At 34.9% G+C, this 22410-nt stretch overlaps 1 protein-coding gene across 4 annotated transcripts in view; it reads right to left on the reverse strand.

The window, feature by feature from the left end:
* LOC148940024 (uncharacterized) overlaps positions 1-22410 on the reverse strand; it is a 318671-nt gene that overhangs the window by 47001 nt on the left and 249260 nt on the right. For all 4 annotated transcript variants that reach the window (XM_089105703.1, XM_089105704.1, XM_089105702.1 and 1 more), the window contains one exon: positions 1003-1241. In XM_089105703.1, coding sequence (XP_088961829.1) covers positions 1003-1241 — 239 coding nt within the window. The remainder of the gene's footprint in view (positions 1-1002; positions 1242-22410) is intronic.

Below are 22410 nucleotides of genomic sequence, written 5' to 3' on the forward strand. Positions count from 1 at the left end.
TTACGCCAGATATCTAACTGAGGATTGTTCGGTAAAATATGAGCTAAGACTAAGGATTTAAATATACACAACACATTATAACTTAAAAACCACTAACTTGCAGAAGAGTGTGGTAAAAAAAAGAGAAGAAGAATGAAATAAACACCTACCGTAGTCAAATATGAAAGTACCGCAATGAAGCACCATTTGCCAGAGGGCCGAAAGGCCTCCCGTAATGGTCGAAAACCTATAATATCCCCAAAAAAGATACATTCCTTTGAGTGGGGTAAAAAAAACTGTCTTTGTAGTCTTGGCCCCTTGTAAGAAAAGTTACCCCTTGTAGGCCCCTTGTAAGAAAATTTTTGAATCTTGAACATTTCAAAATACCGAGAAAACATCCCACGTTAAGGGCATTCTCAGAAGAGTATAGTGGCTGTTGGTCTCCCTCCCATAGAAGACTAAAAATATTCTCATTTGCAATATTTTGTTGTAGGACTAATCCGAAAAGCTATTGCTCTTTACACGCAAAGTCAATTTCTTTTAGCATTAGTCCTCGGTTGATTCGGGTACAATCTGATCAATAAAAAAACACAGGTAGAGTTATTTAATTATGTGGTAAACCCTGTTAATGGGCATAATTATAAAGGTCTCTTTTTTGCTTGGTTTCTTTTCCAATTACATATCATGACTTTGCAGCATTTTGTGTGGGCGCGATCTTGATTTTCTATCTCATTTTACACGCAGACAAGGTGCTATGTGCGCGTTTCTGTCTCCCGAATAAGCAAATAAACTATTAAAAAGAAAAAATTTAAATTTATGTAAAATAATTTTCTAGTATTGAATTTTGCTATAGGTCAAACAAATGATAAAATTATCACTGCAAAAAAAGGAAAAAAACAACACAGAAATGAAGTCTAGCAAGAGGTGAATCCCGAGCTATCAAATGGTGAATCCTTACGGGTGGAGGAGGGGCCAAGCGGAGGAGGGTTAGTGATATAATTTTTTGTTGCTTTGAAGTCTTACCTTAAATTAATATTTTTTACATTTGCCGTGCACTCTACAGACGCGTTCCATTGCGCCAGATGGAAATCAGTGTTGCAACGTGCACAATATACATTGGCGTATGTCTTCTTTGTATTCAGACTAAAAACTGGCAAATCAAGAATATAATTATAACTATCATCCGGGATCCTTCGCTCGCAGAGTTTTCGTAAATCTTCTTTTGTCCCATCCGGACAATGGGCAGTCATAAATATGTAAGTCTAAAAGAAAAAAAATAACTAGTTTATAGAACCAAAAGCATATAAATAAAATGCAAACGAAATGCAAAAGGAGCTCAGAGCGACAATCAGGGCCGTATCTGGGGTTTTTCTTTGGGGGGGAGGGTACATTTTTTTTGGGGGGGGGGGAGATAATTTAAAAAACGCATAAAAAATTTGTTTATATTAATTTTTCTTACGTATTTTGTGAGTCGGACAAACTTTGCTGGGGAGGGGTCTGACCCCCTACCCCCCCCCCCCAATGGATGCGGCCTTGACAACATTTTGAATTTTGAGTACGAAAGAACTAAATCGCCTCAGTCAATGCTACCAAATAAATTTGTTGTTCCCTTAAGAGCTTTGGCCAAAAGAACTTTATAGATTCAAATCGATACATTAAGGAAGAGAATTGGGTACTGCAAGTTGCCCAAAGTCTGCTTAAGGCAACACACATACTTAGTTTCTGGCCCTAAAAAAGGGTTAACCTTATATAAGACATGGAGTAGAGCTCATGATGAATAAGGAAGCTTAGCAGCTTCCTTAGCAGTCCAGTTTTGGTTGGGAAAGTATTAACAATAGTATGCTAATCGCTCATTTTATGACTAAATAGTGCAGGGTATCAATCATAGTACTGTATATGTCCTTGTAGAACCGATTGACGGAGATAGCAGCGACTCAGATGAATTTTACTTACAGTCATAAAAAACAAATAGACAGGGTCCCAGGCAGAAATATGCTGTTTTTATCAGGAGATTGTAACGTCCAGGTCGGTAGAAATAGGGATAGATGGTATCCTAGCTTGAGTAAATTTGATGTAGGAAAAGAAAACTGTAATGGCAACAGACTGCTGCATACCAATCTAATTGTAATCAATACAGCATTTCGTCATAAAATGACCCGTAAGTTTATATGGTATTCACATGATGATAAGACAGCTAATCTTATTGATTATGTTATAGTATTAATGTAAAAAGATGTCCGATGAAACTAACTAGTCTTCATTTATAATGAACTATACCGATCCCTTATTTAAAAACAAAAGTTCTATTAATAATCACCATATGAGATCCTCTTGAATGACACTATTTATGATCGATCCATTATGTAATTCAACCTGACACCTTTTTTTGGAGTTTGGGCTGTTGCTTTTCTTACTAAGAAACAAGCTCATAGCCGCTGGGTTGCGGTTTTTATTGATCAAGAATGTATTATTGAACAAGAGATGAATATTGTAAGTTTGAATACTACAGAACTTCGTTCCTTATACAACCTTCATATTTAAATTTTGTTATATTACATTCTTGAGTTCGTTCTTTACTGTGATATTATTAACAATTTATTATAATCAACGAAAATCACAAACTGGGAAAAGTCTATGGCTTTTTATTATTCGGAATAGTTAGAGACAAACCTCAGAGAATGAGGCAGCTAACTAAGTCCAATATGTGCCATGGTTTGTTCTTTACTAGGTTTCAGCTATCTCTGCAGTCATGATAGCAATGAAAATTACATAATTCCCATTTATAACAATTCAATCCTTTATGTAATATGCAATAAGATGTTAATAATATTAGCTACTAAATTATATCCGATTATCCGATGAATCGACGATTCCTGATGTTATAATAAAATAAGCTACTACAGTGCTAAAGAAAATATACTTTTTGGTAAAAAAAATGATTCTTTTTTTAAAAACTATTTTGTTTTTAATTACAAAAGGCACTAGATGCCGCAATTTCCTTTAAAATGAGTCATTCTACACTTGTCGATGATTTTCCCGTTCCCAGCTAACTGAGGAGAAAAAAAAACGGAAAAAAAGATGCCGTATATGCAGAGTATCGTGGATTCAGCCACTTTTCTTAATTTTCAAGCCAGTTTATTTCCCTTGTTGTTCAAGCCAAGGGACTATAAGTTTTCTACATAGCGGTTTCGGACAAGGCGGTTCTAATAGTTTACTTCGTTTTATGATCTGATTTTAGTTTCAGGAGTTATGACCGATCTCATTTTTTAGTATGGGGCGTGATCGTCTCTTATTAGGTTGCTAGCTATCGCTGCAACCCGGATATCTATGTTAATAGATAACTTCTATTAATAATTATGAAATGACATCCTCTTGACTGAAAACATTTATGCTGAACTATATCAATCCCTAATGTACTTTACTATAAATGATTACAAACAGGAAAAAGCCTTAGGCTTTCTTTTTTTTGGAACAGTAAGCGACGAACCTCAAAGAATCTGCAGTAAACAAAGTCCAATACCTGCAATATTCATTTTTCTAACGATCGTATATTAATATAATAATTTAAATATAACATAAACAATTTTAAAACAGTTTCACTGAAAACCTGCATGGCGCACATCGATCCTTTATGTAATTAATTTAAAAAAATTTTCCACAAAATAAGTTTTTCAAAGAAAAGTAAAGAACTCCATTAAACAAAAAATGAGCAAAATTAAAATCAAATAGTCTACCAAGCGTGAGACAACCGCAAATCAGCATCGATAAATAAATAAAACCCATAACGAACAGAAATTACAATAAATAACCGAGTCAAACTCAAAACGAGCAAAAATTAACATAAGTTGGGCGCAAAACCCCTATGCCTTCCCAATGCTAGAACCAAATTTGCACTTAACTGAAAAAATACAAATGAATGTGCATTGTCAGTTTAATATACATATACTGATATTTAGTAATCAAAATGTTAAAATTATTTGATTTATTAAAGTTATAAAAGTAAAAACATTTATTTTTTTCAGTAAAGTGCAAATTTTGTTCTGGCCTTGGGAAGGCATAGGGGTTTTGCACCCAACTTATGTTAATTTCTGCTTGTTTTGAGTTTGACTTCGTTATTTATTATAATTTCTGTTAGTTTTAGGTTGCATTTATTTATTGATGCTGATTTGTGGTAGTTTCACGCTTGGTAGATTATTTGATTTTATTTTTGCTCATTTTTTTTTAATGGAGTTCTTTACTTTTCTTTGAAAAACTTATTTTGTAGAAAAAGTTTCTTAAATTAATTATTAGTAAATACGATAGGAGCAGTGAAGATATGAAAAGTAGAATAGCCAAGGCTCAGGGTGTTTTTTCACAGTTGAAAAAATTTTGGAAGAATAGGAAGATAAGTCTGCAAACTAAGATTACAAGTGGTATATAAAAACCTTATATACCCCCAGGTCATAACTTAAAATCCGTGCCCTGAGGGCTGTGGGGGAATGTCCTCCTCAAAAACATATTTTCTATCTGGAAATCAACTATGCTGAACAAAATGGCTATCTCAAAATTTTTAATGGATGTGTTTGGGGGAATGATGGGCGTGAGCGGGGGGGCTAGTTGCCCTCCAATCACTTTCGACTATTGAAGAGGGCACTAGCCCTTTAATTTCAAATCGAATGAGCCTTTTTTGAAGTTTCTAAGACAACGCCCTCTATAAAAACCTTTTATGCCCCCAGGGTATAACTTAAAACCCTTGCCCTGAGGGTTGTGGGAGAGTGTCCTCCTCAGAAACATATTTTATATCGGGAAATCAACTACACTGAACAAAATGGCTATCTCAAAATTTTGATTGGATCTGTTTGGGGGAATGATGGGCGTGGGGGGGTGGGTAGTTACCCTCCAATCACTTTTGACTATTAAAAAGCGTACTAGCCCTTTGAATTTCCAATCGAAAAAGCCTGTTTTGAAGTTTCTACGACAACGCCTTTTATAAAAACCTTATTTGCCCCCAAGACATAACTTAAAATCCTTGCGCCGAGGGCTGTCGGGGAGTGTCCTCCTCAAAAAGACATTTTCTATCTAGAAATCAGCTACGCTGAACAAAATGGCTATCTCAAAATTTTGATTGGATATGTTTGGGGGAATGACGGGCGTGGGGGGATAGTCGCCCTCCAATCACTTTCGACTATTAAAAAGGGCCCTAGAACTCTAGATTTCCAATCAAATGAGCCCCTTTTGAAGTCTTTACGACGACCCCTTCCATATGAAGTGCTTTGCACTAAAGGAAAAAAATAATATATTAGTAGGGATCACCCTAGTACTCCCACGAGTACACCATATATGGGCATAGACGCCCTAGGGGAAATAGATTTCCGAGAAATTGATTGCGTAATCGAAGGGGAAGTGAATTTCTGAGAAATTGATTTGTTGGAGTTCGTCCAGGGGAATTGTCTCCGGGCGAAGTTTATTAATGTCTGACGGATGATGTTAAGGTTGATTGATTTGTTGGTGTTCGTCCTGGAGAATTGTCTCCGGGCGAAGTTTATTAATGTCTGATGGATGATGACAAGGTTCTTTGATTTGTTGATGATCGTCCAGGAGAATTTTCTCTGGGTGAAGTTTGCACAGGCATATTAACGGTGGGGAGAATGTTTTGATCTTAGAGATGAAGAGATTAACGCGAGAAAGGGTTTCTTAGGAATTTCAATTGTGACAGCGCAGGGATGGCAAAACAAAAGGAACACGCATAAATTATGTTTAGGGATCATTTGGCCGAAACCGTTTTAGGCATTTTATAATATTTTATTCAGTATTTCACATATATTTTATTTCAGATGATGGAGAATCTTCAATTGAATGAAGGGGACCGTATTCAAATAGAATCATTCACTTTACCAGTTGCCACATACGCAAAATTCAAACCTCAAAGTGTGGATTTGACGCGGGAAAGGGTTTCCTAAGAATTTCAAACGTCCAGAATATCTTTTAAAAAGGTCAAAGATGTAAAAAAAAGGAATTTTTAGAGATAAAGATACTTATATATATATATATATATATATATATATATATATATATATATATATATATATATATATATATATATATATATATATATATATATATATATATATATATATATTATATATATATATATATATATATATATATATATATATATATATATATATATATATATATATATATATATATATATATATATATATATATATATATATATATACATATTGTGTGTTTGTAAGTTTTTGTGTGTGTGTTTGTTAGTGTGTGTGTGTGTGTAAGTTTTTGTGTGTGTGTAAGTTTTTTTGTTTGTGTAAGATTTTTTGTGTGTGTGAGTTTTTTTGTGTTTTTATTTTTTTTTGTGTTTGTCTGTTTTTTTTTGTGTGTAAGTTTTTGTGTGTGTAAGTTTTTGTGTGTGTGTAAGTTTTTGTTTTCTTGTTATATTTTGTGTGTTTGTTTTATTTTTTGTGTGTGTGTGTAAGTTTTTTTGTATGTGTGTTAGATTTTTTGTTTTTTTTAGTTTTTGTGTGTGTGTAATTTTTAGTGTGTGTTTTAGTTTGTGTGTGTGTGTAAGTTTTTGTGTGTTTGTAAGTTTTTGTGTGTGTGTAAGTTTTTGTGTGTGTGTAAGCTTTTCTGTGTGTGTGTAAGTTGGTTTGTGCGTTTTGTAGTGTGTGTGTGTGGTTAAGTGTTTTTGTTTTTTTTAGTTTTTGTGTGTTTGCTAGTTTTTGTGTGTGTGTAAGTTTTTGTGTGTGTGTAATTTTCGGTGTGCGTTTTAGTTTTTGTTTGGGTTAAAGTTTTTGTGTGTGTGTAAGTTTTTGTGTGTGTGTGTGTATGTTTTTTTGTGTGTGTAAGTTTTTGTGTGTGTGTGTAAGTTTTTGTGTGTGTGTAAGTTTTTGTGTGTGTGTAAGTTTCTGTGTGTGTGTAAGTTCTTATGTGTGTGTAAGTTTCTGTGTGTGTGTAAGTTTTTGTGTATGTGTAAGTTTTTGTTTGCGTGTAAGATTTTTTGTATGTGTTAGTTTTTGTGTGTGTGTAAGTTTTTGTGTGTGTGTAAGTTTTTGTATGTGTTTATTTATTTGTGTGTGTTTAATTTTTTTTGTTTTTTTAAGTTTTTGTGTTTGTTTAAGTTTTTGTTTGTGTGAAAGTTTTTGTGTTTGTGTAAGTTTTTGTGTGTGTGTTTAAGTTTTTGTGTGTGTGTTTGTTTGTGTAAGTTTTTGTGTGTGTGTTTTTGTGTGTGGGTGTGTGTGTGTTTGTTTGTGTGTTTATGTGTGTGTGTTTTTTTTGTGTGTGTGTGTGTGTGTGTGTGTCTGTGTGTTTGTGTATATGTGTGTCTATGTTTTTGTGTTTGTGTGTGTTTGTGTTCTCTTTGTGTGTGTTGTCTCTGTGTGTGTGTTGTCTCTGTGTTTGTTGTCTCTGTGTGTGTGTCGTCTCTCTCTGTGTATCGTCTCTCTGTGTGTGTCGTATCTGTGTGTGTCGTCTCTCTGCGTATGTCGTCTCTGTACTTGTGTCTTCTCTCTCTGTTTGTGTCGTCTCTGTGTGTGTCGTCTCTGTGTGTGTGTCATCTCTGTGTGTGTGTCGTCTCTCTGTGTGTCGTCTCTGTGTGTTTGTCGTCTCTGTGCGTGTTTCGTCTCTATGTGTAAGTCGTCACTTTGTGTGTGTTGACTCTGTGTGTTTGTCGTCCCTATGTGTGTGTGTCGTCTCTGTGTGTGTGTGTCGTCTCTGTGGGTGTGTCGTTGCTATGTGTGTGTCGTCTCTCTGCGTGTGTCGTCTCTTTGTGTGTGTCGTCTTTGTGTGTGTGTCGTCTCTCTGTGTGTGTTGTCTCTGTGTGTGTATCGTCTCTGTGCGTGTCTCGTCTCTATGTGTGTGTCGTCTCTGTGTTTGTGTCATCTCTGTGTGTGTGTCGTTTCTGTGTGTGTGTGTGTGTTTGTGTGTTTGTGTGTTTGTGTATTTGTGTGTTTGTGTTTTTGTGTGTGTTATTGTCTTTGTGTGTGTGTGTTTGTGTGTGTGTGTGTTTGTGTGTGTCTGTGTGTGTTTGTGTGTGTGGGTTTTTTTGTGTGTGAGTGTATTTTTTTCTTTTTTTGTGTTTGTGTGTTTTTGTGTTTGTGTTTGTGTTTGTGTTTGTTTGTTTGTGTCTGTGTTTGTGTTTTTTTGTGTTTGTTTGTTTTTTTGTTTGACTGTATTTGTTTTTTTTTTTTGGTTTGTGTTTGAGTGTTTGTTTGTTTGTGTGTTTGTTTGTGTATGTGTGTGTGTCTGTGTATTTGTGTGTGTTTTTGTGTGTGTGTTTGTGTGCGTGTTTTTTCGTGTGTGTGTGTGTGTTAGTGTGTGTGTGTGTGTCTATGTTTGTGTGTATGTGTGTGTTTGTGTGTGTGTTATTAAAAAATCAAATATTATTAGTAATAACAGGTGTATTTTAAAGGTGGATGTTCCTGTTTATGAAAACTAAAATTCTCTCTGCTGTGTGTCAGGATGAGTGTTTGCTTGTCTGTGGAGATTTTGAGAAAAAATTCTGCTCATCTCTCTCAGACATTGGTAAAAGTTCTGTTAAAGTATTTCATTTTCTAATATATCCAGTATGAGCCTGCTAGTAGTATCTTTATCTCTAAAAATTCCTTTTCTTACATCTCTGACCTTTTTAATAAATATTCTGGACGTTTGAAATTCTTAGGAAACCCTTTCCCGCGTCAAATCCACACTTTGAGGTTGGAATTTTGCGTATGTGGCAACTGGTAAAGTGACTGATTCTATTTGAATAAGGTCCCCTTCATTCAATTGAAGATTCTCCATCATCTGAAATAAAATATATGTGAAATACTGAATAAAATATTATAAAATGCCTAAAATGGTTTCGTCCAAATAATCCCTAAACGTATTTTCTGTGTGTTCCATTTGTTTTGCCATTCCTGCGCTTTCGCATTTGAAATTTTTAAAAACTCTTTCTCTACGGTAATCTCTTCAACTCTAAGAACAAAACATTCTTCCCACCATTAACAAGCCTGTGCAAACTTCGCCAGGAGACAATTCTCCTGGACGAACATCAACAAATCAAAGAACCTTGACATACACACACACACACACACACACACACACACACACACACACACACACACACACACACACACACACACACACACACACACACACACACACACACACACACACACACACACACACACACACACACACACACACACACACACACACACACACACACACACACACACACACACACACACACACACACACACACACACACACACACACACACACACACACACACACACACACACACACACACACACACACACACACACACACACACACACACACACACACACACACACACACACACACACACACACACACACACACACACACACACACACACACACACACACACACACACACACACACACACACACACACACACACACACACACACACACACACACACACACACACACACACACACACACACACACACACACACACACACACACACACACACACACACACACACACACACACACACACTTCAGTCGATTAACGTGTCGTTTTTTTACCTTAGGAAATCACTGGTCTCACGTTCGATTCCTACATCAAACACAAATTTCATAAAAATTAATGGGAAAATACTTAGAATGTAAAAAATCATATTATTGGAAAAGAAAAATATCATCATTAGAGTACAATAAAATGACATCAATAAAAAACTATTAAAATAACAATCCATATATCCATGCAATAAAACATTCATATAAAAAATTATTAAATAAAACATCAACCATACTGCCCCGTTGGAATGCAAGGGGAAAGTCCCGTTGGAATGATGATTGAAAAAACCGTATATCCATACAATAAAACATCCATACAAAAAAAAACATTAAATAAAACACCAACCATATAACAATACCAGGAAAAAAAACCCATCAATGCATGACAACAGTCATGACTTTTAACAGAGACATGATATTCAACACCAGTACAATGAACAATAAAAAGCCATTAACATAAAACATACATAAACATAAAACATCCATATACCAGTCTTGTATCTTTAATTCATACAGTGATGTTGTTGGAACCCTTGGTCCCAGTTTTTCAGATAAATGTCCCTCCCAGATTCATTTCTTTGGGCTCCTTCATTATTTTCCTTCTTTAAGTAATAAATGTTAATTTTCCTATTATTTTTTGACACCATTTTGGGTCCTCTTAACGGCGTACTTGTTTAATTCACCACGAGGGAAAAAAGTGCGCAGTTAGGGAGATGGGCCAGTATATTAGGAGCCCTGGTATTGGCTGGAAAGATTCATTTACCACCCCTAGTAACCTCCACCGCGTGCTGCTGTTAGCGGGCTGGGAGAATTTGGCTTTTTTCAGTTCAGTTCTTTTTATACGTGTAGCTGTGAATATAGTAAGAATTTTTCTATGTACCTATTTTACTTTTCAGCTTAGGCCGAGACTAAAGGGTTAATTAGAAAATCTTATCGGTAAACTTTGGCTTTAAATGTGGCCATAGACCATCCGATCACGTTAGTATAAAGGAACCGTTGGAGTAACCGCGGAAATCTCACTAATTTGGGGCCAAAAAGGGATCGTCCCCCTCCAGTAAGTGGCATAGCAACTCTCTGTGCCATTTTTGCCTTTAAAAGTGGGGACCCCGCACAAAGAACCTCCAATAAGTTGTGATAGCAAGAACAGGAATTATTAACAGCGTTGATAATAAAAGAATTCCACGCTTCCGAAGAGACGATTAATTTGGCCTAGACAGTAGCCTATTGTGGTGGCATATAAAAAGACAAAATTATGCATTTAATATAAAATTATGAAAGTCTATAATGGGCTGTGGGCCTTGTTAGACAAAATAAAAAAGAATAACGTGAAATTAATGAGTTGAGTCTACAGTGGGGGAATCTCTGTATTTAAAAGTAATGCAGGGTTTAAGGACAGATAAGAAAACGTTGGAAGTTGGGCTATTATTTAAGTGAATTGGCGGACTTAGATATAATCTTCAGTGACGAAAGTTATAAGAGTATTGAGGACGGCAAATTAGGAGAATTTGTCAGTTTGAGCGCATATTGGACAAGGAAGGTGGGAAACACCTGTCCTATTGAGTAATCTCCCCAGGAGGAGATTATATTTGGAATACGAATATCCAGGAGGGATACGTGATTTGTTTTACAGGGTAGTTCCCCTGTTTAAGTTTAGTCTAGCTAATTCACTAGTGGAATATTCGCGCGGTTTTTCTGATTATTTTATGTCCAACCCCTGTTAGTTCGTTTTTCGGAGATATAATTCACTCACTTAAAACTGCTTTTGGAGAAAGAAGTCGTTATTCCCTAATGAAGTCTAGAGATTCCGATTATTTGAAAAATTGTTGAATCTCATTACACGGAGCTGATAATTCACAATAGTAATTGCGTACCATAATTTTTGCGTGACAGTTTTTGAACTTACAAAGATTGACTAATTGAATAAGAGATAATATAATCAGAGAGAAGTAGACGCGGTAAGATGAGGGGGTACGAAACAAACTTAGGAAGGATATATGAAAAAACAAAACAAACTAACCCCTCAGAGGCTGTGCCAAATGAAGGGGAATTACGAATAAAAGGAAATACGGATAGAGAACGAACAGACTCAGAAAATGAATTAAGAAATAATGACAGACAGAATCAAAGTAGGCCAAGTAGCAGGAGTAGTAGAAGCTCAATTTTGAGTAGGAGCTCGTGAAGGAGTACTCAAGTAGATACAATGCAACAAATATTAAATTTCATGGAGAAAGAGAGGATAGCCAGAGAATAAAAGGAAGAGGCAGACAGAGAGGAAAGAAAATACATAATGGAAATGATTGCAGGGAGAAATTCCCAAGAGCCTCAGAAACCGTCTACAATAGAGATAATGCAGGCAGTAAACCTTCAACCAATGAAAGAAAATGAAGATGTACATTTATACATATACAATTTTGAAAAAACGGCGGAATTAAGCGGATTACCGAGAGAAAATTGGGTGACAAGAATACAACCGCTCCTTAACTACAAATCACAAATTGCATATAAAGTATTACCAATGGAGTACTCAAAAGATTTTGAAAGGGTAAAACAAGCCATTTTTGAAAAATTTCAAATCTCCCCCGAACACTATCAAAGAAGGTTTAGAAGCGAAAGGAAACGAAACGACAAAACATATGAGGAATTCGGGTACAAATTGAAAGATATGTGTTTAAAATGGCTAGAGTTAGAAAATTATAGAATGTATGAAGACCCGGAAGAGATAAAAGAAAAATTGACGGAAGTGGTAAATAAAAAAGTAATGGAACAATTTTTAGAAAATACCCACAGAGAATTGAAAATATATTTGAAAGAAAAAAAACCAAAAACAAGCGAAGAAATGGCGGAAATGGCGAATAGGTGGACCGAAATAAGAGAAGAAATTGAGGAGATAGACATATTTCAATATAGAGAGTATAACAAAAATAGGTACTATAAAACAGCGCAAGGAGAACTAACTTGCTATAACTGTGGTACCAAGGGGCATTTTGCAAGACATTGCCCAAGTTAACATGACCAAAAACCCCATAAAACGACAGCCTGGGCCATGACCCATAATAAGGAAAAAAATTACGCATTTGCAGAGTCGCATAAAATATATGGAAAGTTGAACGGGGAATTAGTCGATATGGCAATTCATTCCTGCAGTGACCAAACCTATGTACGAACTGACCTAATTAATAAAACGGAGATAGACCATAAAAATAAGATTACAACATTATGTTATTATGGGGACAAGCACCCATGCCCGTCTGCTTGGGTAAGAATAGAAATTGCAAAGAAGGACGGTACGGTCCTGACAACAACAATAAATGTAGGCTTAGTACCTACGCTAGCAGTGGATGTTTTAGTAGGAGGAGACTTTGGAGATATCGGAAATCTCCTATCGTTAAAAGCGACTTCTTTAACAGAGGACAAATTTCAAAATTACATTACGACGGAAAAATATGCTACTTCGTTGACAAGGCGGGAAAGTGAACCGGCCCATAAAACAAATGGAAAGGCTGTGCCACCCTATCGGAAAAACGAAATACATGATACGCGTGTTCAAAATGTTGATAATCCACAAAAATGGGATGCGGAAGTAATAAGACCACATAATATTGAAAATAAGACGCACGAAATTGATTTTTCAGGAAAACTTGCAAATAATAGAAAACTTGAGAATAGTTTTAATGAATCTGAGACGCTAACAAGTATAGGCCAAAATGAAACGCTGAGTGTAACAGAGAAAAATGAGACGAAATTTATTGTACGAGCTTTTCCTCTGTAAATTCGAGAGATTTCAGTAAAATATGAAAAACCAATTGTTAGAGTTCAATTCCCATTTGATGATGAAATATTTGTTTCTGCGGTAAGAATAAAAAAGACTAAAAGAGAGAAGAAAGATATTAAGCGGAACTACAATAAAGAAAGACAGTCGAAGATGGACACTGAAGTCCAATTCAGATTTCATGACGATTTATTTAATGCTACTACAAAACAAAAGAAAACTAAGAGAGAGAAAAGAGATATTAAACGGAGCTACAAGGAATTGAGGCAGTCAAAGATAATGGACACTGGAGTCCAAATCAGATTTAACGATGGTTTATTATTTGGCGCGAATGACAGAATTGAGAAAAGTAGAGACGAAAAGAGGAATGTAAAAAAGAGACGACATTCGGAGATTCAGCCTGCAGTGGCGAAAAATAAAAAAAATGTTGGATGGGCTGTGCCTTGAAAACATAGATAATAAGGGGGAAAAAGAGGTCAAAGACCCATGGGGAATAAAAGAAGATGGTTACAAAATGGAGATGAATGACCTACAACGGGTTGGGGGAAAGTTGGGAGATATTGAATGTCGAGTCGGATTGAAAAAACTTGAGAAGAAATCTGAGAATGGTTTTATTAACTCAAAAGAGGGTTTGTTCCTTTATGAGGGGGAGATATCCATTGGGGAAGATCCCCTGCGGGAAGACGTGAAAGATAGCCCTTTTCCTCAATGCACAACTGGCGGACAAGTTGTGATCCTATTACTGAAGCCTTGTCTTTCCAGTCTTCAATATTATTTTCATCCCTCATCACCGAGCATTATTTATTCGATTATCTTAGGGGAGGGAACCCAGAGAAAAGCGATTCATGGTTCACTCAAAATTTTACTTCATTTCCCTGTACCCTTATCGTTTTCACAGGCCTGTGTATTTTCAGCCTTAGCCTATTTTAAATTATGCCAAGGGGCAATTTACTTTTTTATCGAGATTTTGGGTTGCTTCCCTAGATGGAAATTAATAGGCTAGTGCAGCCAATTTTTCACGATGGCTGGCATCATCACATGTGCCAGAAATTGACTCTCTGCTCCTCTCAAATGTAAATTCGTAAGAGCAAGAAAATTTTTGTTTTTGATTTGTGTTGTGCACAATGAATTTCTACGAGTCCCGAGGAAGACATCCTACAATTATTTCCAACGGAGGAGGAAGAAAGGCTGCTGAAAGATGAGGAAAACTTCATAGTACCCCATACTACTCGGCAGGGCAGAAACCCTCGCAAGGCAGGAGCTCTCAGGAAGAAATGAACCTGGAAGACCAGAGGAAGATAAAAAGGAACTTTAGTGTTTAGTTTAATATTTTGTTTGAATTTCCAGCCAATCCAACAGGGATGTGGGCCATTTATCTTAGGGGGGAGGTGTTGGAACCCTTGGTCCCAGTTTTTCAGATAAATGCCCCTCCCAGATTCATTTCTTTGGGCCCCTTCATTATTTTCCTTCTTTAAGTAATAAATGTTAATTTTTCTATTATTTTTTGACGCCATTTTGGGTCCTCTTAACGGCATACGTTTTTAGTTCACCACGAGGGAAAAAAGTGCGCAGTTAGGGAGATTGGCCAGTATATTAGGAGCCCTGGTATTGGCGGGAAAGATTCATTTACCACCCCTAGTAACCCCCACCGCGTGCTGCGGTTAGCGGGCTGGGAGAATTTGTCCTTTTTTCAGTTCAGTTCATTTTATACGTGTGACTGTGAATATAGTAAGAATTTTTCTATGTACCTATTTTACTTTTCAGCTTAGGTCGAGACTAAAGGGTTAATTAGAAAATCTTTTCGGTAAACTTTGGGTTTAAATGTGGCTATAGACCACCCGATCACGTTAGTATAAAAGAACCGTTGGAGTAACCGTGGAAATCCGACTAATTTGGGGCCAAAGAGGGATCGTCCCCCTCCAGTAAGTGGCATAGCAACTCTTTGCGCCATTTTTCCTTTAAAAGTGGTGACCCCGCACAAAGAACCTCCAATAGATGTCCTATCTGTCTGCTATCTTAGATTAACACTATACTTGTCTTGTTGTATGGCGGGGGGCTGTCTTGTTGTAAGTATTGTAGCTACACTACTTTGGTTTTCTCACTATTTTTACATAATGATTCAAATCATTGTCACTAATATATTTCACAGTTTCCTTTAAATGTTTTTTTAGCGTATGTATATCTGTAGTCAAACTGTATACTTGCTCTATATTATCCTTATTATACGCGTAGAATTAAATGAAACGAAGAACATTTAAAGGAAACTGTAAAATATATAAGTGATAATGATTTGAATCATTATGTAAAAATAGTGAGACAACCACGTTATTAATATTATTGTATTTTTGAAAATAAAAAATGTTTTGAAATTTTTTGTACAATTTTTTATAGAAAACGTTAATAGAGAGTTAATGAAAATCATGAAGTTAATAGCTAAAGTTATTATCAGAAGGCTCCTGCAGCGTGACACTGCTATATTCAGTAAGCCTAGGGGGAGGTATGTTTTTGCTTAGAAAAACATCGCGGGGGATTTCAGCCACCGGTGAAATTTGTCTAGAAACAACGGGGGGGGGGAGTTCAACCACCTGGGAATTTTGTCTAAAAAAGCATCGTAGGGGTATTTTCGACATAACACCTTCAAATTAGGTGTTGTTTTCTTAGACCACACTGCCGTTCTAAGACGAACAAATAAACTTTCAAATGGAGATAAATCCATTTATTTAGACAGTGAAAAACAGGTACAAAAGTCCAAATATTTCGGTCACATATACAGCGACCGTCTTCAGTAGAAATACTATTGAAGTATTTCTACTGAAGACGGTCGCTGTATATGTGACCGAAATATCTGGACTTTTGTGCCTGTTTTTCACTGTCTAAATAAATGGATTTATCCCCATTTGAAAGTTTATTTGTTCATCATAGGGGATTTCTAGTTCCTGGGAATTTTGCCTAGTAACAACGCGGGGGGGAGGGGGAGTTCAGCCACCTGTGGATGTGTCTAGAAAATCATCGCGGGGATATCATCCACCTGGGAACTTTGCCTAGAAACATCGCGGGGATTTCAGCCACCAGGAACGTGTCTAGACACGCTCTTGCCTAGCACCATTACATGCGCTAGAAATCTAGCCTAGAAACATCATTTATTTCAAATATATCCTGCAAACATAACGAAGATTAACAAAACCATGAAACATCAAGCAACATAACCATCAAACATAATATAATAACATAACATAACATCAAACCACATAATCATCAACATAACAACCTAACGATCAAACAACATAACCAACAAACATAACAAAACAACATAGCCAACATAAAACTAAAAAAACATCAACATAACATAACCATGAAAAAATTTAACATAACGAACAAACATCAACATAACCAACAACTTCTACCAACACATCCAACAAACATCAGACAACATCTTAAACATAACCAACAAACAAAATAACCAAGAAACAACATCGACATAAGATAACATAACATAACCAAAAAACATCAAAGAATATAACATAACCAAGAAACAACATCAATCAACATCAACATAACAACATAACATAACATCAACATAACCAACAAACATAACAACACAACCATCAAACAAAATCAGCATAACATAAACAACAAGAAAACATAACATAACATCAACATAACCATCAATAACCATCAAACAACAACATAACCAAGAAACAACATATCCATGAAACAACATCAACATAACATAACCAGCAATAGCATAACATCAACATAACATAACCATCAAACAACATCAACATAACAACATAACCATCAAACAACATCAACATAACATAACCAACAAACAACATAACATAATATAACCAACCAACAATATCAACATAACATAGCCAACAATAACCATCAACATAACATAACCAACAGTAACATAACACACACATAACATAACATATAACCAAATAACCATCAACATAACAACATAACCATCAAACAAAATAAACAAATATAACATCATACAACATCAACATAACATAACCAACGATAACCATCAAACAACATAACCAACAAACATGACATAACGAAGAAACAACATAACCATGAAACAACATAAACATAACATAACCAACAACAAACATCAAACAACATCAACATAACATAGCCAACAATAACATCATATCAACATAACATAACCATAAAATAACCATCAAACAACATCAACATAACATAACCAACAAACATCAGCATAACATAACCAACAAACAACATAACCAAAAATAACCATCAACATGACATAGCCAACAACTTTTCGTACACTCCAACACAGCCAATACTATTCAAACAGCTTTTTTTTATTAATTTCAAACAAGTTCTTTTTCTTTATACCTTATTTCAGACACTTTTAGACCACAAATCCTATTCGTTTTTTAATAGTCATTAAACTTTTTTTTTTACAAATTCATACACCCCTCTAGCACCCCAATGATGCTGCAGGAATAACATCATCATAATATAACATCAGACCACATAACCATAAACACAATAACATAACCATCAAACAAGATAACCAACAAACATAACATAACCAAGAAACAACATAACCATGAAACAACATCAACATAACATAACCAATGTTAAACATCAAACAACATCAACATAACATAACCAGGAAACAACATCAACATAACATAACCAACAATAACCATCAAACAACAACAACGAACATAACCATCAAATCACATAACCAACATAACAAACAAAACCATCAAACAACAACAACAAACATAACCATCAAATCGCATAACCATCATATCCATCAAACAACATATCCATGAAATCACATAACCAAAATAACCAACAAACAACAACCATCAAACAACATAACCAACAAACATCAAACAACATAACCAACAAACATAATAATCATAACGTAACCAACATAACCATCAAACATAACCATCAAACAACAACCAACATAACCAAGAAACATAACCAACAAACAACAAATTACATAACCAACGTAACATAACAAACATTCACAACCATCAAACAACATAACCAACAAACACCAAACAACATAACCATCAAACAACAACCAACAACCAACAAACATCAACATAACATAGCCAAGAAACAACAAATCACATAACCAACATTCATAACCATCAAACCACATAACCAACCCTCATAACCAACAACCGACAAACATCAAACAACAAGTAACAACCAACAACCATAAATAACAAATCACATAACCATCAAACATATGTTAATTTTCTTGTGTTAATTTCCTTAGGGATGTCTTTGAAGTGCCTAGGGGGATACTATTTACGTTGAATAAAATGGCTACATAAAATGTTTGATCGGTTTGATTTGTTTGATCAATGTTTGAGTGGTAGGGGAAATGATGTGCGTGAGGAGGGGCTATTTTCCCCCAATCACTTTCGACTATTAAAAGGACCCTAGCTCTCTCAATTTCCAATCAAATGAGCCCTTTTTGAATCTTCTACGACAACTCCTTCTATACGAAGTGCCCTGGTCTAAAACCAAAACCAAAAAATAAATAAATATTATATTGTGCCAACATCGTTTTTTACGTTCCAACATCAAGCAATACTATTCGGAAGGCTTTTTTTTTATTAATAGACCTTATTAAATTGGCGTATACATCCTTTTCACCTTTAACCTTACTTTTTTCGGCTTTGCCCATATTAATTCACAACAAGCTCTTTTCTTTATATTTCTCCTAAATCTGCTTTTTTACATTCGTGTGCACATCTTTTGACTTCCAACATTGCTTTTCTGACTTTATATATCCCCCGACACCAAGCAGTACTATTCAAAACGTTTTATTCTATTAATTCAGAACAATTTCTTTTTCTTTTATGTTTCTCCTAAACCGTTTTTTACATTTTTGTACGCTCCTTTCCCATTTCTAACCTACTTTTTGGATTTACGTATATTCCAACACAACCAATACTATTCAAAACACTTTATTCTATTAATTCAGAACAAGTTCCGTTTTTTGTAAACCATGTTTTTACATTGACATACACACTCTTTTCACTTTTAACCTTATCATTTTTTGCTTTACGTATATTAATTCAGAACAATTTTTTTCTCTATACTGCTCCTAAATCTGTTTTTTTTTAAATCAGAGTACACACATTTTTCATTCCCAACATTACTTTTTGAACTTCAAGTTTACTCCGATTCTAAGCAATACTATTCAAAAGGCTTTATTTTATTAATTCATAACAAGTTCAATTTCTTTATTTTCCTCCTAAACCCGTTTTTTACATTGGCACCCACTCCTTTTTATCTTCTAATTTTGCTTTTTGGCTTTTCGTACACTCCAACACAGCCAATACTATTCAAACAGCTTTTTTTTATTAATTTCAAACAAGTTCTTTTTCTTTATATCTTATTTCAGACACTTTTAGACCACAAATCCTATTCGTTTTTTAATAGTCATTAAACTTTTTTTTTTTACAAATTCATACACCCATCTAGCACCCCAATGATGCTGCAGGAAAACCCTCTAGGACCTTTTTAGATCTACAGGGCTCCCCCACCATGTATTGGGACTACAAAGCTAGTTCTCTTTTTCTTTAACATTCCGAGGTTTTAAGAGGACTTGCCACATCAGTGTATTTCAGGCTCTTTTGGAGCTTTCTTTAACATTTCCATAACTACAGGGGACCTCCCCATAACTTTTTTCAATCCCTTTTCAACCGCAAATACTATTCGTTTCTCGTTTAATAGTCATTAAACTTATTTTTAAATCTAGTTTTAATTTTTTTAAGTATTAGTTGAAACTCTTTTAAATCAATTACTTTTAATTTTTCTTCAAGATTTTAATGTTTTATCCGGGGCATGCGCACGAATTGGCATTTTTTAAACTCAGATCCCTGAGCTTTCCAATAGTGTATGGTGCACTTGACAAATGTCACCTACCTCGCAATTTGTGATACTGGGTCCCAACCGGTATCAGAAGGTGTGGAAAGCAGCTGTAATTTAGACAACCTAATCTAAAATAACCTAAGGTAAAAGCGGTAAAGCTAAGCTAGCTTAAGAGCAGAAAACTTAACTTGAAAACGGCTAAAGTTCCTTAAAGTCTTGTTAAAACAATCTCTCTTCTATTAGTTTGATTGAAGCAGCCTTCCCTCTTTTGTTTTATCTTTTTTTGAAATTTTGTTTTTTAATGTTTTAGCATATTATATTTTTGAATTCAGTGTTTTATTTTTTTATTTTAGAGCTTGGAATTTACTATTTATTATTTTGAATTGCTGTTTCATTATTAATGTTTTGAATTTTATTTTTTCAACTTTCAGGTATAGTTTCTCAGTCAAGAATCATTGAAAGGCTTTCTCACGATTTAGATAAGTTTTACCATACATTTCAGACACGATACACCTAAGAAAGTCTAAGAAAATTAGCTCAGAAAAGACCCTATCTTAATTTCCAGACAAGTCAACCCACTAAATACCGAAGTAAACATCTCAAACAATAAGCCTCGAAAAGCCAACCCCCCACAAAGAACTAGAAAACCTAAATCTAAAAACACCGAACAGGCAGCTAACTACTCTAATTCATATGTTCAGACAAGTCCAACCAAGAAATATTGCAGTATAACATTACTTGAAATAGAGAGATGGAGAGGCCCCCTAAAAGTATGGAAATGTTAAAAGAAAAAGAGGACTTGTTCTTTGGTCCAAAAGTCATAGAGGAGCCCTTCTTTAGGTCTGGAAATATTCAACAAAAGACAAAGATTGTTCGAAAAATAATAAAATTAATATGTATTTAATCTTTATGATGCTACTTGAGTGTAAAATTTAAAACTGGAATAATAAAACTTTAATATAAAAACTTCAAAACTATTACTTTAAAACTAAGCTTTAAAACTAAGACTATATCACTAAAACTTTGAAAGTAAAACCTTAAATCTAGAAGTTTAAAACTAAACCTTTAAAACTAAAACATTAAAAACTAATAATCATAAAACTATAAGACTTAAATATATCAAAAGTAAAAGTTTAAATCTAAAATATTTTAAAACTTAAACTTAAAACAGCCCTTGAAATAGAGCAGGGGGAGGCTTGATGTAAGTGTGGAATGCTCAAGGCTCTGAGTTAAAAAAAATGCCAATTCGCTCGCATATCCCGGATAAAACATTAAAATCTTGAAGAAAAATTAAAGTAATCGATATAAAGGAGTTTCAAATAAAACTTTAAAAAAATAGATGTAAAAAAATAAGTTTAATGGATAGTAAACAAAAACGAATAGTTTTTGCGATCCAAAAGCGCTTGAAAAGAGTGATGGGGAGGCCCCCTGTAGGTAAAAAAAAGTTAAAGAAAGATATGACTTGCTTTGTGGTACAAAGTCGTAGAGGAGGCTTTTGTAAGTATACAATAATTAAAGAAAAGAGGAGGTGTTCGAAAAAATAATAACATAAAGATTTATTTTTATTAATGTGGTGTTATATGAGCTAAGAAAATTCTTGTAAGAAAATTCTTGTAAGAAAATTCTAATGACCAGTAAAACAAAAACAAATAGGATTGTGCGAATTTTCCAAAAGTCCTTTTTTTCAAATTTTTCCAAATTTTCCAAAATGTCCAAAAGTGCCAAAAGTACAGTGATTGGGCAAGCCCTCTTAAAATCTTAGAATTAAAGAAAAAGACAACTTGTTCTGCGGTCCAAAAGTCGTCGTCGGGGAAGCCCTGTAGGTCTGGAAAGGTCCTTCAGGGTTTTCCTGTAGCATCATTGTGGGGCTACAAGATGAACGAATTTGTAAGAAAAAGAAGTGTAAATGACTAGTACAAAATGGAAAAAATTTTTGGTCTTAAAGAGCCTGAAAGATAGTGATAGAGAGAATCTCTTTAGGTATGGAAAAGGAATATAAAAAAAAGAACTTGTTTGGAATTAATAAAAGAAAGCAATTTGAATAGTATCGGTTGTGTTGGAGTATACGCTAAGCCAAAAAGTAAGGTTAGAAGTGGAAAAGGAGTGTATGCCAGTGTAAAACTGGGCTTAAGACGAATATAAAGAAAAAGAACATATTCTGAATTAATAAAATAAAGCCTCTTGAATAGTATTGCCTGCTGTCGGGGTAAACATGAAGTCGAAAAAGTATTG

The sequence above is a fragment of the Artemia sp. Qi Xiang Cuo genome, chromosome 20 (assembly GCF_049724085.1).
Source record: "Artemia sp. Qi Xiang Cuo chromosome 20, ASM4972408v1, whole genome shotgun sequence".
Taxonomy (NCBI): domain Eukaryota; kingdom Metazoa; phylum Arthropoda; class Branchiopoda; order Anostraca; family Artemiidae; genus Artemia; species Artemia sp. Qi Xiang Cuo.